General features: G+C 43.7%; 1 protein-coding gene and 1 long non-coding RNA gene across 5 annotated transcripts in view; one reads left to right on the plus strand and one right to left on the minus strand.

The window, feature by feature from the left end:
• GPC6 (glypican 6) overlaps nucleotides 1-16,572 on the plus strand; it is a 1,080,872-nt gene that overhangs the window by 1,054,226 nt on the left and 10,074 nt on the right. Inside the window, exon 7 of the mRNA XM_019920897.2 lies at nucleotides 5,658-5,794. Coding sequence (XP_019776456.1) covers nucleotides 5,658-5,794 — 137 coding nt within the window. The remainder of the gene's footprint in view (nucleotides 1-5,657; nucleotides 5,795-16,572) is intronic.
• LOC117308845 (uncharacterized) lies at nucleotides 8,056-15,335 on the minus strand. Of its 4 annotated transcripts, none has more exons than XR_012327731.1 (5): nucleotides 13,278-15,335; nucleotides 12,757-12,853; nucleotides 10,612-12,503; nucleotides 9,263-9,421; nucleotides 8,056-8,407 (listed from the first exon to the last, which is right to left on the minus strand). It is a non-coding gene; the product is annotated as an uncharacterized lncRNA (long non-coding RNA). The 4 variants fall into 4 exon arrangements; XR_004523088.2 differs by lacking the exon at nucleotides 13,278-15,335 and having other exon boundaries at nucleotides 10,612-10,769; nucleotides 11,166-12,503; nucleotides 12,757-13,158; XR_012327732.1 differs by lacking the exon at nucleotides 13,278-15,335 and having other exon boundaries at nucleotides 9,282-9,421; nucleotides 12,757-13,158.

Genomic DNA, 16,572 nt, shown 5'->3' on the forward strand with positions numbered 1-16,572 from the left:
AAAAATATTTAGTACACAGGTATTACTAATAGTACAGTACTCCTAATGTAACACTGGACAAATGGTAAATATAATTTGCAAGTATTGGAGAGAGTTAATCTCTCCTAAAATCGCTCATTTGGGAAGCAGGGAAAAGAAGTTGTAAATTCCACGTCTGATCCCAGGTCTTTGCTCCCATCAAGTTTGTATTATTAATGAATTAGGGCTCACTCTCACTGTCCGTAATATATTTCTACCAAGAATGCTTGCTAACGTAAAACTTAGCACACTATTGTGTACACTTAAGTCTCCAGGAAGAAAAAAAAACAACTCAGATCTAGAGCTACAGCAAAGGAAGTTACATTATTATTCAAAAAGAAAAAGAAGAGAAAATGAAAATATACTTCTAAACGGTGTGAGAATTGAAAAACTTTATTGATACCAGAAAACAAAGTGCAATCATTCAGCTAGTCTTTAGAATCAAAGGCATATTCCTCTCCAGTGGCTAATAGTGTCCATTTTCTTCAGCTGTCTGCCTCACCACCTCAGCCTGGAAGTGAATTGGTTGATGTTTTCGTGCAGAATGTTAAAACAGCGTTTGCATCTCTCACTGCGCCTTTGCCGTTATTGCCTTCAGTTGCACAATGAAAATGCCTGGCTTCTGAAATGCCAGAGTGAAAGTGACCTGATTATAAAATGTGATGTAGTGAACGGTCAGAAGGGACCCTCACCCCTCACTAAGCCAGATACAACTCCTGGGAGGACCCTCAGCACCTCCCCACCCTTTTGAGATAAGAGCCCACAGTGTGTGACACCCCCCAACTATTTTGTGTTAGCCATAAGGTCTATGACTTTGTAATATACTAGGGCAATGAAACCCATTTTCTCAACCAACATTTATTGAACACCTACTGTGTGCTGAGACCTGTGTGTCTAACTCATCTCGGTTTGCCTGGGACTTTCCGGTTTGGGGCTGAAAATTCAGTGTCCTAGATTCTCCTATGTCCCGGGCAAAATGGGGTAGTTGGGCACCCAACCCTTTCTAAGCACTGAGGATAAAGACAAATTAGAACCCTGTCCCAGCCCTCAAGATGCATGTGGTCTAAGAGAGAGTCAGAAAACTAAGCCAATTATAAGGGATCGGAGCGATCAGTTCTCAGAATCATGAACAGGGCCCCCTGTGGAACACAGAAAGTTCCATCCAAATTTAACCAGGGGGCCAGAGGCTGCACCATGAAAGATGCAATACTTGAGTTTGATTTAAAGAAAGAGCAGCATCATATACGCTGTTCAATTTGGCAAATATTAAAAGAGGAGATATCTGTGGGATGTCATGCAATTTTACTTTCTCTGTCTCAAAATATATATATTTGGTTCAGATTCCCACAGCATAAAGGTGGGGTTTCTATATGAAAAAAGGCAGACAGGCGAAGGCTCATTCTTGGTGTATTTCTTATGAGACAGAATAAAGCTTACAGTATTTCCATCCTGAAGCTGGTGATCATTGTCTGGACTAGCGATGAATATGTAACACCTATTTCTGCCTCTGGGGTTTGTGTTTAGAACAGGGAGGATGAGTGGCCTAAGCCGGTGGTCCAGGTTAGAGGTTAGAGACGTTGAAGTGACACCCTGCCGAACAAATCAGATGTGAAGAATTTTATTTTGGACACGTTTTATTTTTTTTTAAATTCAAACTTACTGAAAAATTGCAATTTTTGAAAAAATTTTATACCTCCATCTAGATTCACCAATTATTAAAATTTTCTTAAATTTGCTTTCTCACTCTCTCTCGCTCTATACATCTATGTGTTTTTATTCTTCTTATTATTATTATTGAACCATTCTAGAATAAGTTGTGGAAATCATAACTCTTTAGTTCTAAATATTCCAGTGTGTATCTCCTAAGAACATGACATTCTCCTGGGTAATCACAATAGGAGTTCGTGTTCAGGAAATTTAACACTGATACAATATTATCTGATACAGAGTCAGTGTTCACATTTTGCCAACTAGCTCAATAATATCCTTCCTGGCAATTATTTTTCCAATCTAGTGCCCAATCCAGAACCTTCCACTGCATTTGGACGTCATGTCTCTTATTCCTCTTAATCTAGACGAACTCTTCAGCTTTTCTTTACCTTTTATGACTGACATTTTTGAGGAATACAGGCCAGTTGTTTTGTAAAACATCCCTCAGTTGGAGGTTGTCTAATGTGTCCTCATGATTGGATTCAGGTTATGAATTTTCGCTGCATAAGTGATAGGTCCTTCTTGTCCCATCACGTCAGGAGGTACCCGACATCAGTCTGTCCCGTTACTTTGATCGTTGGTTAAGGTAGGGCCTGCCAAGTTTCTGCACCGCAGAATGATGACAGTCGTCCTGTTGTAATAATGTCATCTGTGGGGAATGCTTTGGGATTGTGTAAATATCCTGTCCCCCATTAAACTTTTACCCAATATTATTTTGCACTTGTACTGGTTTGCTAGGGCTGTGTAACCACCAACTGGGTGGCTTACAACAATAGAAATTTAATTTCTCACAGTCTGGAGGCTGGAAGTCTGAGATCCAAGTGTCAGTAGGGCTGTTTCCTTCTGAGGCTGTGAGGGAGAATCTGTCCCAGGCCTGTCCCCTGGCTTCCGGTGGCTTGCTGGCCATCTCTGGTGTTCCTTGGCTTGTGTGTGCATCACCCCAAGCTCTACCTTCATCTTCACGTGATGTCCTCCCTGTGTGTGTGTGTGTGTGTGTGTGTGTCTGTGGCTAAATATTCCCTTTTAATAAGGACAAAGTCATCTGGGATTAGGTCCCACCCTAATGACCCCATTTTAACTTGATCATCTGCAAAGACTCTATTTCCAAATAAGGTCAAGGTCACATTCACAGGTACTGGTGGGCAGGATCCAGCATCTTTTGGGGCGGACACAATTCAACCCACAACAGCATCTATTGATGATACTTACTGAGATCAGTCATTACTATGAGATGGCTGCAGAACGGTGGTTTTTCTATCATGTTTTCAACATTTCTTAGTTGGTGTTTCAGGGGTTTGAAGGTTTTTGAATAATTGTTAAACAGAGTATGTCTATCCATCTATGGCTGGATAGAAATGGCCACATATCTTTAAAACAAAAATTAAAAAAAAAAACCATAACGATATGTACCCACATCTGTGCTAGGAATTGTGAGCAGAAAACGACTGGCCTGTGGACCAAAGTCAGCACAAATGGGGGAAATCAGAGAGTGTAGTTTTTAAGCAACCCTAAACATTTGCTGATTGTAAGCTACTCCTTGGAAGGTCATTGTGGATTTTTTTATGCTCTGAAACAAAAGTAACATCACACTATTGAAGGATGTGTACCAGGTTCTTGTATTCAGCATTCTGGTCATCTTCAGTACTTACTGGTGAACAGATATTTCCCATGACGGAAATCTCTGACATCATCAGAATCACAAATAAGCAAGGGCCAAAACCTGTACAATTCTGTGTGTTCTAAAATCATGAAGCCGGAGCCTATGCCAGACGCCCCGCTACCGCTCGTAGAATTGCTCAGTAAATTCTGAATTTAGAAGAAGTGCAGAAGGATAAGAGAAGCCATTGCTCCTTCCCTCTGAGAATTGGCTGCTGTTTCTAATATAACTTTGTTTCTGAGACAACCATCTAGTTAGAAAAAGATTTCTATGGATAAGATATTATTCATCTTTCTTGTATCAATATTCAAAATTCAGCAATCAGAAAATTTTTCATCAGGGGCTTCCCTGGTGGCGCAGTGGTTGAGAGTCCGCCTGCCAATACAGGGGACGCGGGTTCGTGCCCCGGTCCGGGAGGATCCCACATGCCGCGGAGTGGCTGGGCCCATGAGCCGTGGCCGCTGAGCCTGTGCGTCCGGAGCCTGTGCTCCGCAACGGGAGAGGCCACAACAGTGAGAGGCCCGCGTAACGCAAAAAAAAAAAAAAAAAAAAAAAAAAAAAAATTTGTCATCAGGAGAGGAGGACTGTGATAAAAACCTAGCCCTCAGCATGTTTCGTCCCCATTTTTCAGAAGTGACATTTCACATATAGGTGCCAAAAGTGAATTGGGGTGGGAAGAATAGGAACCTTTGGAATTTATGGTTATTCCAGAAATTGTAGAAATTATGATCTGTCTGACCAGAAAATAATCTTGTATCACCTCCTAAAGAATCATGGGCTTTTTTTAATTAAAAAAAGCAGCAATACACACACACACACACACACACAAAACTGTACAATTCTGGAACTACCAAGAAATATGACTAGGGACAACATGAAAGATCAGAGATCTTTTATTTCTTTGTGTTTCCTCTTAAACCTCACAACAGATCTTTGGAATTTTTTCTCACATCTGTACTCCATCCACAGTAAACAAAGAATACTTTGTTTCCAAAAGCCACTGATTACAAGTGTCAGTGGTCCTCCCTTCTAGGATGCTGTATAACTTTTCTAGGGCTGTCATGATGGGGTGTGGGCAGCTTAAACCACAGAAATGTATTGTCCCACAGTTCTGGAGGCTAGAAGTCCAAAATCAATGTGTCAGCAGGATTGGTTGATTCTGAGGGCTGTGAGGAAAGGATTTTTTCCAGGTTTCTCTCCTTGGCCTGTAGATGAATGTTTCTTCCTGTGTCTCTTCACATTGTCTTACCTCTATACATATCTCTGTGTACAAATTTCCCCTTTTATAAGGACACCAGTCATATTGGATTAGGGCCACTCTAATGACCTCATTACCTCTGTAAAGACCCCATCTCCAAATAAGGTCTTATTCTTGAAGTACTGAGGGTTAGGGCTTCAGCATACAAATGTTAGGGGGACATAATTCAACCTATAACAGAGGCATTTCAACCATCCACAGATTTTCCCAATGTTCATGTAGACGGAATAGGAAATAAGGGTCGTGACTGCATGAAACTAGGTTCTAATTATGGAGCCAAAATTGTACTGAATCTCTCTCTCTACCTTTTCTACAGACGAAAAGTCAGTGCTGAGACTGAAAGCACTAAAGATGCTGGTACTAAGCTCCTCCCGGCCATCCACCCACAGGGCTGTGGGTTTTACACTTGCTTGTATTTGTAATGACGCTTCCCTCTGCTGCTAGAGATTTTTAAGTGGATTTGGGTTGCTGTTCAGCGTCCAAGAGTGTGCTGTGTGGGCTTGTCACTTGGTCAAGGGCAGGGGTTACCAGCAGCTGAATTAGTGACAATATTCATTTCTTGCAGAAACAAGTAGACCTTTGGGGAAAGTGCTGTATCTCTTCATGCATCCTTTAGGTGCATTTATCTGACCTCCAGGCATATGAATCCTAAAGAATATATTGAGGGTGTTTGCAATAGAGAACACCTATTTCTCCCAGCTGGAGAGGGACCTGAAGCCAGCTGAAACGCTTCAGAAGTTTTTACTTCAAAGGATGGGAGGACAGAAAAGATGGAAAACCAGGAGCCAATTACCTGAGAGCTCTCTGCTGGAATCTAGAGGGAGATGGAGAAAGGAAGAAGTGAGGCTTTCCTGGGCAACAAATCCCGCAGGATGATGTCTCTCCTAAAGCTGATGGAGAGTCTGTGCTAGTCCTGTGGCAGACTCTCTAACCTTCCCCTGAGTTGCATCCTTGTGTAGAAACGGACGACGCCTGGGGAGAATGTTCACTGTCTTTCCTTGCTTTCTTGATCAGGTCACAGACATAAAAGAGAAACTGAAGCTCTCTAAAAAGGTCTGGTCAGCATTGCCCTACACCATCTGCAAGGACGAGAGTGTGACGGCGGGCACGTCCAACGAAGAGGAATGTTGGAACGGGCACAGCAAAGCCAGGTGAGGGCGGCTCGCTATTCTTACGGATGGGGCGTTGCACATCTAGCCCTGGAAGGCTCTCCTGGCACAGCGCTGCAGACCTGTTTATGCAAAAAGCAATGGAGGGTGGAGGGACAAGTCGTCACTTAGCGACAGCTGTTCAGAGTGACAGGTTTGATGGGCACCTGGGAACGCTTACTCTCAAGGTGCCATTAAGCATGGAATCTTTGTTCTGAATGCCTCGCCTCTGGATGAGGACAGAGGGATGGTGACAGATGCCAGGTTACGGATATCCTGAGACCACAAAGAGCTTTTTATGTTCACTTACTGACTTTAAGATAGCAGAGCTATTTTTAGCCATAGTTAAATTTGCACAGCTGACTGGTTTTTTTCCATCACAAGTTAAACAGGAAGTGAACATTCAACTGTAATTTTTTTCACCCTTGGAGAAAAAAAAATATTGAAGTCTCATTGAAAGGGTTAGGGAAAAAGAAAATGACAGACAGACAACCAGGAAAGCGTTCTCACAGGTTCCGTGCCTTGAAAAGTCCTATTGGAATCTCCTGATGAGAGATGGCTCCGTTCTTATCCTCTGCTCTGCCATCCATTGCTACTGCCACTTGGTATGGAATTTCTGAATTTCTTGATTCAGCCCAGAAATGGGCTTGGCCTGGGTTTTCATAGGGTGGAGAAGTTGGACGGGAGAACTGGCTGGGAGTTGGCAGGCCAGGCAGCCCCCAGGAGAGGAGTCTGCCTGAGCCCTCCTCAGTGGGGATGCAGGTGGGCAGAGCAGCTGGTAAACTGCACTCAAGGAATCTTTGGGGATCAGCCAGCAAGTGGAGAACCTAAGAGTGGGGACTGTCCTGCGGCGTTATTGGGCGGTTTCAAGCATATGAAGTAGCTGTGATGAAAAGGGAACAAGAAGATTCATAGATACTAAGTTCAGAAGAAGCTGCAGAAGGAAGGGGTTCAAGTGAGGTGCTCCCTGGGTGTAACTTCTTACACTGCTGAGTTGCATTTTTTTTAGCATCTATTGGTAATGAGATTATTAGCCATACTAGAGAGAGCTTAGCAAGATGAAAACAAGACAGCTGTAGAAAAAACTGTAATCATTTCAAGTTACCCCCAAATATCAATGTGCAAATCTTAGATCATGAGGGTCCAAGAGGCTATTCATGGTATCAACAACATTCCCCTCAAAAATGCTTAGTAATTTATCAGTGTCCGACCTTTTAGGAAGGAGACCTTGGGCCAGCAAATTCAGCTGTGAATTAACAGCTTCTAATGTGTCTTTTCCTAATGACTGTACAAAAAGACACTGTGAAGGATGACCAGGTGGCCTAATGAATAAAGTGGTTGATTTTCCGAGCTGCTCTGTTGCCCACCTGTGTTTCCCTTTTAGCCTTGGCTAAAACAGCAGCTGTGTTTTCAACTACATTCCCGTGGACAGTTACACAGGTTACTGGATATTAGCGCATATGCAGTGTCTTACAAAAGGAAATATAAAAAAAGGCTTTGGGCAGGGACTGGGGAGCGGCCTACCTTCCATCAAGAAAATGAATGGGGAAGATAAAGACCATTGAAGTTAGAGCAAAAAGAGGCTGTCAGCCAAGTTCCTCACTGTGTCAGGAACCGAGACAGGGTAAGACATTAGTCTAAGGTTTGCCGACTAACAAGGGTGAAAGCGGAAATCTCCCAAACCCTAGAGCGTATTCTTTTCACTTTAATACCCTGACTCTAGAGCAAATGACAGATAAATACTGTCCTCCCCAGGTGAGAAGAATAAATGAAACAGAGTCTTCGCTCTGTAAAAGATTTAGTGGGTCTACATTCAGTTCATTCAGTTCATCAGCAATATTATTAAGCACTCCCTCAACCCAGGCACTGTGCAAGGCTCTGTCAATTAAGTACCATGTGATGGCAGTGGTGTCTGTCAACACATGAAAAGGCACAGTGGCTTGAGAGAAGACAGACAGTGGATTTTGGCACTTTAAACACCCTCCTGTTGGACTGTGGGTTGGGAAAGGACCACATAGGTGGAGACACACCTGGATCAGTACTCAGGGACCAGATTTGAATTTTATCCTGAGGTCTGTGGGAAACCATTGGAGGATTTTATGTGGGCGAGGGAAATCATCAAACTTAATGAGATAAAATCATTTGCATGAATAGTCCAGAATTTAACCCAGTGTATTATTAAAAAGATAATGCTGTCAAATATTTGTGACTCAAATTATATTTCCATTGAAAAATTACAATTTCAAGGGTTTTTTTTTAGTACCTTTCTTTTTATTTATTCCACTGGAATGGAATCTTAATATTATAACTATTTATTATTTTTGGCTGCATTGGGTCTTCGTTGCGGTGCGCGGGCTTCTCATTGCAGTGGCTTCTCTTGTTGTGGAGCACAGGCTCTAGGCGCGCAGGCTTCAGTAGTTGTGGCACGCGGGCTCAGTAGTTGTGGCTCGGGGGCTCTAGAGCACAGACTCAGTAGTTGTGGCACACAGGCTTAGTTGCTCCGGAGCACGTGAGATCTTCCCGGACCAGGGCTCGAACCCATGTCCCCTGCATTGGCAGGCGGATTCCCAACCACTGCACCACCAGGGAAGCCCTATAACTTTATATTTAATAACACTGTAAGTAGATAACCAATAAAGATTTGTTAGATTAAATTTAATTGAAGCTTTCTTCTCATCCAAATATTAATTGATCAAGGAACACACACGAGAAGTTTTCATTAATAAAAAAAATTCCACTGAACTATTTTGCAAGTTAAAAAATCCATTTGTAACGCAAGGCAACCTATTTTTTCCCTATTTTTGCAGTATGGCCTTTCAGATGATAGGCCTTCTTAAATGTTTAGGAATACTTGTGAAAAAGAAAGAAAGGTTATTCTTGTCACCCTGTGAAATAAAAGAACCAGAACCTTTATTTTAAAACAAAAAAATCTATCAAGTGTTTAGAGATCTGGAACAGTGATGTCTATTAGCATTGATAGAGATTGTCTGGCGTTTTAAAACTCAAGGCTGTTTTAAAACAGGGATGAGGCTGCCGGTCCCTCAGACATTTCTTCCTTTCTTTGTATTTTATCCATCTGATTCCTTCAGCCAGTCTTTGCAGCCCTTTTGTCCTATCTAAGTATTTGCTCTGACTTGCCTGCCGTTATTCATATCTCTCCTGATTGTTTTCTGCGTGCAGCTCCAAGCTCTCTACCATACTTCCTTGATTCAGAAGCATGCCCATTTCACATGTTAACATTTCTGAAATCAAAATGACTCCTACAGTGGACATGTCCCTTTACTCCAGTATGTATTACTTTCCCAAATAGGTGTTAGTAAATGAATATCACCCGTTGAAATTAATGATGACTTGAAACAAAACAGGATGCACACAGATGCGGCTGCGGTGGTAACCACAGGGTGAAAGCTTCTGTGTTGAGATGATAGTCAAGGGTATGTGAGTAATCGTTCCCCCAGAACAGAAACCCACCTTCATCCCCTGCTCCCACCTTTGCCCGTCTCTGGCAGGTCTCACTCTGCTTCAGTAGCGGAGCAGGTCTGGAAACAGGAGGTGAGGTAGAAGGAAGAGACTGTGCCCTCAGAGGGGAGGAAATTGTGGGCGCACCGATGACCCTGTCAGCACGTAAATCTGCATTTGACAACAAGACAACAGGTGGTCAGCAGAGGCCCTTCCCTGCTTCTCCTTCCCTTGCCAACCACTGGGACAATTTAAAGACCAGTGCAATAATGTCTGTGAGAATACGTGGTAAACTCTAAAGCAATGCTTCTCAAGTGTACAGGCTAAAATCTGGGCGATCTTGTTAAAAATGCGGACTCTGATTCAGGAAGTCTGCGGTGGGCCTGAGATTCTGCATTTCTAACAAGCTTGCAGGAGATGCAGATGTTGCAGGTCCAGGGACCGCAGTTTGAGTAGCGAGGCTCTAAGGCAGAGTTGCCAGATTTAGCACGTTAAAAACAGCAGACACCAAGTGGAACACACTTACACTCAAAAAAGGATTCATTGTTTATCTGAAATTCAGGTTTCACTGGCTGTCCTGTATTTTATCTGGCAGCCCTACTTTAAGTTCCTATTAATATGTAAGATGTTCCCTTTTTCAGTTCAGGTGCAAGCCTCAGGGAGCATGTTACAATGTGCTGTTTTCTCTTTGCCTCCAAGGAAACCCTTGATGTTTCCCTTAATGGGGTTTTTCTTATATGAAAACCAACAACAGCAACTGGGTTGGGCAGGTCACGTGGTTCATTTGTAACATCACCCACTAAAGATAGCCAGAGCCCAGGCCAGGTTGAAGTCATCTCAACAATGAATTGCTTAAGCTTCACAAGTGCATCAAGAGGGAATTTTAAGTTGGAAATGCAGCACAGCCTTCATGAGACAGGATATTGTCCACACAAACCTCTGGTCTCTAATAAGGTGCCTTTGTGGGCCAAGGATGGATCCGGTCATTACTGGATTCAATTAGTGTCTTAGCTCAGGCTGCTATAACAAAAATACCATAGACTGGGAGGCTTAAACAGAAATTTCTTTTCTCACAGTCTGGAGGCTAGAAGTCAACAGGGCTGGGTTCTAGTGAGAGCCCTCTTCTGACCTTCTGGATGGCCGTTTTCTTTCTGTGCCCTCACATGGCAGAGAGAGAGGGCTCTGGTCTCTTCTTATAAGGGCTCTAATCCCATCATAGGGGCTCCACCTTCACGACCTCATCTAAACCTAATTACCTCCCCACTACCCCACCTCCGAGTACCATCACATTGAGGGTTAGGGCTTCAACCTATGGCTCTCGGCAGGACACAAAGATTCCGTCTATAGCAGATAATACTCACATCCACATCCTACTTTATCAGAATAGCTAATGAAGAATTCAGGCCAGTGTCTGTCACTCAAGAAAAGCAGCCTCAGGTGCTTCGTCCATGACCGGCAGGAAAGTAAGCTGGCTAGTGGAACTTCTCCTCCTTCCATCTCCCACTTACCTTAGCAACGTCTGAGGGAGAAATGAGACTCAGCAACACTCCGACCTAACTCAGGCAAACAGAAGGTGAAAGGAAGCTAAGAAGTAAGGGAGGAAAATCAATAATCATCTAGACAGCCAAAGGGAAAAAAATTAAAGAGTCGTGGGACAGGTTACAATCCCAGGGTGAACCTAGAGCCCCTTGGAGGACATCAGAGTCATCTGTCACCCCTGAGAAGGGCGTTCCGGGCAGCCGGTGCCCGGAACGAGCTGCCTGCACAGGAGCTAGAGAATGATCTGATGGCAGCAGGCGAGCATAGGCTCAGAAGGAAAGAAAACTTTATATGATTAGCATGTAGAGGGTAAAGCACTGTCAGGCAGCAGCAGAAGAAAAACTAAAGCCCTTGGGATGTTCACACAGGCTCTTACCTTTTTGCTCCTATAGAAGCAGAGTCTTGCTTCTGAGGACGGAACCGTGTTGAATTACATCATCTGTAACTTCCTTGAGGATTGTGTTCTCTTTATGGGGATCCTTTCTCTAAGCTCATAGGAGTTAAAAGGGAAAGGGGAGTATGGCAGTCGATGGGATGGGGCAGGAGAAATGCAATGAAAGCCAGTCTGAGGCAAGTCCCTGTAGCACGTGGATCTCATGATAGAACATACACGAATCTCAGTGTCTTCAGGGTTTCTTTAGTCTGTTATATCCTTCTCTCTCATAAAACTGGTAAAACAGCTTTCTGCTTCTCTGCTCCTTGTTAACTAGTGTTTAGCCACCACTGTGTCCTTTCTTTAAGATGCTTTCTAGAAGGAGCCCATCAAGATGCCAGCTGAGAGACAAGGATTAATTGGATCCATTGGAAACGTAGCTTTTGCTGGGAGCCTCTGCTGTCTTTTAAGTCACCTGATCCTCACAGAAATAACTGTGTACCCCAAGGAAATCCTTCCTGAGGCCAGGAGGTAAATACAATAAGTTGTAAGAAATAGGAAATGTAGAAAAATCTAGAAAATAGGTCAGTCGCTCTCAACAGCCACTGAGTAGATTGACTAAGCAAAGAAACTAGGAAGTCACGAGTGGGTACATTTGAGCAGCTGGCAGAGGGGCAAAATGGTGCGTGGTGATGAGAAATCTGTCAGAGACAGTGACGTGACAGATCTGGCGGGACATTACTGTCTTAGTCTGATTGCGGGGTATGTCCCAAAGCACTCCAGCTGCATTTGAGAGATCTGTAAAATTTTTGATGTATAACCAGCCAGACAAACACCTGGGGAAAGCGGGAAGTCTGTCTGGGAAGAAAACTGGCAACTGTCCAAGCTGACATTGCTGAAAGCCCACTTCCCTTCTCTGGGATGCTTAAGAGGGAAGACCCCACGAAGGCTGACTGTCCTGGGGGAGAGGGACGCTGCGTGCACCTCCTGGAAGTGATGAAAAGTGTGGCTACAGATGGGAGGAAAGAGGCATGTTGCTGTCGACAGCTCGGCAGCCCTGAGGACTGGCTCGTGGGTCTTCTTTCCCACCCGCCCTGGAGTTTGCTGACTCCAATTCTACCAAGAAAGGATGGTTTGGGCAGCTCCTGCCAACGAGCTCAGAACCCACGTCAAAGAATTTACCTTCTGTTCACTAGCACAACCAACGAGCTGTGTGTCCTCCAAGAGTTCCAAACCATTTCATGACACGCATCTTCCAGATGGGAAGAAAGCCACAGTAAATCATTCTTCTGTCCATGAATCCAGGCTTTAAAACTCAGAATTCTGCCGCCGTCAGCCCTCCTAAGAAACGAGTTTGGCGTTTGAGGGAGCCCTGTTCACAACCTAATTTTATAAGAATGCATTGCAATTGCATAGTGTATTATATTTGTCAAGCATTTTCATATACTTTCACTTAATATGGCAGCTTATGAAACAAATAAGGTAAGAATTATCCATATAAATATAAAAATAATTATATAAGCAGTATAATTCTATATACTACTATATATATATATATATATATATATATATATATGGTAGCTAAGTGACTTACCCATGATTACACTGCTGGGTCCCAAAGAGATCTCAGGCGCCCTGGGTCAACCTCTGTGTCTTTGACCATGTCTTGGTGTCACACCTCTTTGAAGTACCTAATGCCACAGACAACTCCAGCTCAAACGTCTTCAAGAATTTATAAATCCACTTAAAACATAAAGTCACAGTAGGTTTTGAATAATTCCACTTTGCAGTCAGGAAAAAAATGGAGAGGTAAAAAGTAATATACGTCAAGAACTTTAGAAAACTCTACTTAAAACTTAGATTTTTCTAAACTGTGGTAAAACATACACAACGTAAATGTTACCATTTCAGCCATTTTTTAAGTGTAGAGTTGAGTGGCGTTAAGTACATTCACGTGGTTGTGCAGTCATCACCACCATCCATCCGCAAACATTTTTATCTCCCTTAACTAAAACTCTACACCCATTAACAATAACCCCCTACACCTCCCTCCCACCAGCCCCCGTCAACCACCATTCTACTTTCTGTCTCTATGAATTTGACTATTTCAAGTACCTTACATAAGTGAAATTATACAACATAAGTCCCTCTGTGATCGGCGTACTTCACTGAGCGTGATGTCTTTAAGATTCATCGATGTCAGCATGTGTCAGAATGTCCTTCCTTTTTAAGGCTGAGTTATTATATGTATAGACCACATTTGTTTATCCATTCATCTGGCAGAAGATACTTGGGTTGCTTCCACCTTCTGGCTGTTGTAAATAATGCTGCTGTCAACATGGGTGTACAAATATCTGTTTGAGTCCTTGCTTTCAATTCTATTAGATATATACCCAGAAGTGGAATTGCTGAATCATATGATAATTCTATTTTTACTTTCTTGAAGAACGGCCATACTGTTTTCCAAAGCGCTGCACCATTTTGCATCCCCTCTAGCCATGCAGAAGAGTTCCAATTTCTCTACGCTCCATTGATTTTGAGCCCATTCTGAGAGCCCTGGGTCGGGAATGCCTGCTGTGCTGACCCGGTCACTCATTGCTCATAGCAAGCTCCACAGAAATTTCCTCCACCAGGACTCCTTCTGGGTTGAAGGCTTCTCGTTGTACCCTCACCAGGCAGAAGGGGCTGGGAAGCCCTGTGCAGCCTCCTTTATAAAGGTTCTAGCCCCAATCAGGAGCACAGAGCCCTCTAGATCAAATGCCTTGCCTTCTCATACTATCACCTTGGGCATCAGGTTTTCAACATGTAGATTTTGGGAGAACACAAACGTGCAGACCATAGCAGATGTGAAGATAAATAATTCTGCAAAACTGCTGAAGATTTAGACCCTACACCTGGTCTTACAAAATAGAAGGTAACCAAAATGCTTCACTATTCCCGGATTCCACTCACCTTCCATACCACAGCATGAGGTATTGGCAAACAGTGACACCCCTCCAATTTGTCCTCATTTCTGGGTTCTCCCTGCCCCATGTAAATGTGCAGGCTGCCTCAGAACCTGGACTCTCTGGAGCAAGATTCTCCTCCCTTTCCACGTCTCCCAGACTATGATGGTGCAAAAATAGAGTGCCCTCAAGCCAAAGAGCTGGTGCAAAATCTAATAAAGGGAACAATATTATGGGCTCAAAGATGCGTCCGTTCTTGCAGGATATGAGCGTTATGTAAAGAGATCAGACAAGAGAGGCAACAAATAAATGGGCTGGCGCTGAACTGGGCTTCCATTGATGCCCCAGGCTGCACTCTGGACATCCACAGATTTGGCCTCAGGATGTACCCCTGGTGTGACAAAATGGCCACTTTCTTCTTCAACTGTGTTTTTCGGTTTAAGTTTCCATATTGTCTCTAAAGTTCCCCTTGGAATACACTAAAGGGGAACAGATTCTCGAGGACACGGCTGCATTGTTACTTGCTTTCATTGTAAGTAGCTGAGCATCAGCAGGTACAGTTCGAGGCTGGGTTTCTTTGGCAGTCTTGTATTGTTCCTGCGTGCTCAGACTCCCAAGGGTGGCATTCCCATGTAAGCTATCGCAGTCAGCTTCTGATAAATGACTCTCGGCTAGCTGCGCCGTGCGCACAGCGGCTGAAAGCAACAAAGCCCTCCTCTGACTCAGCATAAGTACAGCGGCAGGGACCATTGTTCAGAAGGTCCAGGGGCAACACCAGAGCCCAGGGGCGCCTTTCAGCCCCTCTCAGCTCCTGTGCCAGCAAAGGCTGGACTGCCCTTGTATTTTTTATTCCGATGGGCTTTACTGATTACGTAGAGCTCACGCAGCCAGGCACATATAATTGAATGTCAATGAGTCGATCCAATGTCATATTTTAGAACTTATATCAGGAAGACAATCTCAGAATCTAACAGAATTTCATTGGTATACCAGATATATTAAAAGGCAACACAAACATCACGCTTTACTGCAAAAATAAAGAAATATAGTTCCATGACTCTTTCATTTCCATTAGGACATTTTTTAGGGCAGTAAATACTGTGAAGTTCTATGGGAAAGAATTTGCAATGTGCTCTGTGTGCTTTATTATTCATTATGTAGTATACATCATGAAGTCAATTTTATTCAAGATATGGATGAAGACATGGAGCTTATTCTGGGACTTCTGATTTAAAATGGGTAAACCGGGCTTCCCTGGTGGCGCAGTGGTTAAGAATCCACCTGCCAATGCAGGGGATACGGGTTCGAGCCCTGGTCTGGGAAGATCCCACATACCGCGGAGCAACTATGCCTGTGCGCCACAACCACTGAGACTGCGCTCTAGAGCCTGTGAGCCACCACTACTGAGCCCGCGAGCCACCACTAAGCCCGCGAGCCACAACTACTGAAGCCTGCACACCTAGAGCCCGCGCTCAGCAACAAGAGAAGCCACCGCAATGAGAAGCCCGCGCACCACAAGGAAGAGTAGCCCCCGCTCTCCACAACTAGAAAAAGCCCACACGCAGCAACGAAGACCCAATGCAGCCAAAAATAAATAAATAAATAAATTTTAAATAAATAAAATGGGTCAACCATGCAAGGCAGAAATAGAGACACAGATGTAGAGAACAAACATATGGACACCAAGGGGGGAAAGCGGGGAGGGGGGGTGGCGGTGGTGGTGTGATGAATTGGGAGATTGGGATTAACATATATACACTAATATGTATAAAATAGATAACTAATGAGAACCTGCTGTATAAAAAAATAAAATTCAAAACAAAATAAAATGGTAAACCCATTCATGCACAAATACATCATGCATAAGATTTCAACACCTGAAATATGGCTTAAATATAAAAGTTTCTTTGTGTGTTTCTATTTCTTCTTTTGGAGGCTGATGGATAGAGCCTTTGGTTTCAGAAAATTGGAAAATAACCTGCGGGAAGGGGAAGAATTTTAAGCATAAGTATATGGTACAAGAAAATGTAAATAGGAAGGACAAAATAGAGGAAGGGAAGTTTTTTCGGCTTTCAAGCAACACTAAGAGAGGCAGTAAAAGAGTGATAATGATAGCAGTTAGGCAGGGCTGCTCCAGCCTATCAGATGCTCGGGCTGGATGTTCTGACTCGCTTTGAGATACACTCTCCACCCCCTCCACCTTGGTCTGTGCCCTTCAGGAGAACCTCTACAGACTGCATCACCTGGGTATACTTTCCTGTTGGCTTCCAGTTGGGTTCAGCCAATGGGAGGCACCAGCCAGAGGTCAGAAGGAGGGACTAGAGAGGTCAGGGTGTCATTCCCTCCGCTCCCTCCCTGAGGGGCCTTGGTTTGGCAGTTGCAGTGTCTTCTGGCTGCATTGCATGGTTTCAGATCTCACGCATTCTGCTAACAGCTCCATCCCCTCTGGCCCTTCTGCTGTTGCC

The sequence above is a fragment of the Tursiops truncatus genome, chromosome 18 (assembly GCF_011762595.2).
Source record: "Tursiops truncatus isolate mTurTru1 chromosome 18, mTurTru1.mat.Y, whole genome shotgun sequence".
Lineage (NCBI taxonomy): Eukaryota > Metazoa > Chordata > Mammalia > Artiodactyla > Delphinidae > Tursiops > Tursiops truncatus.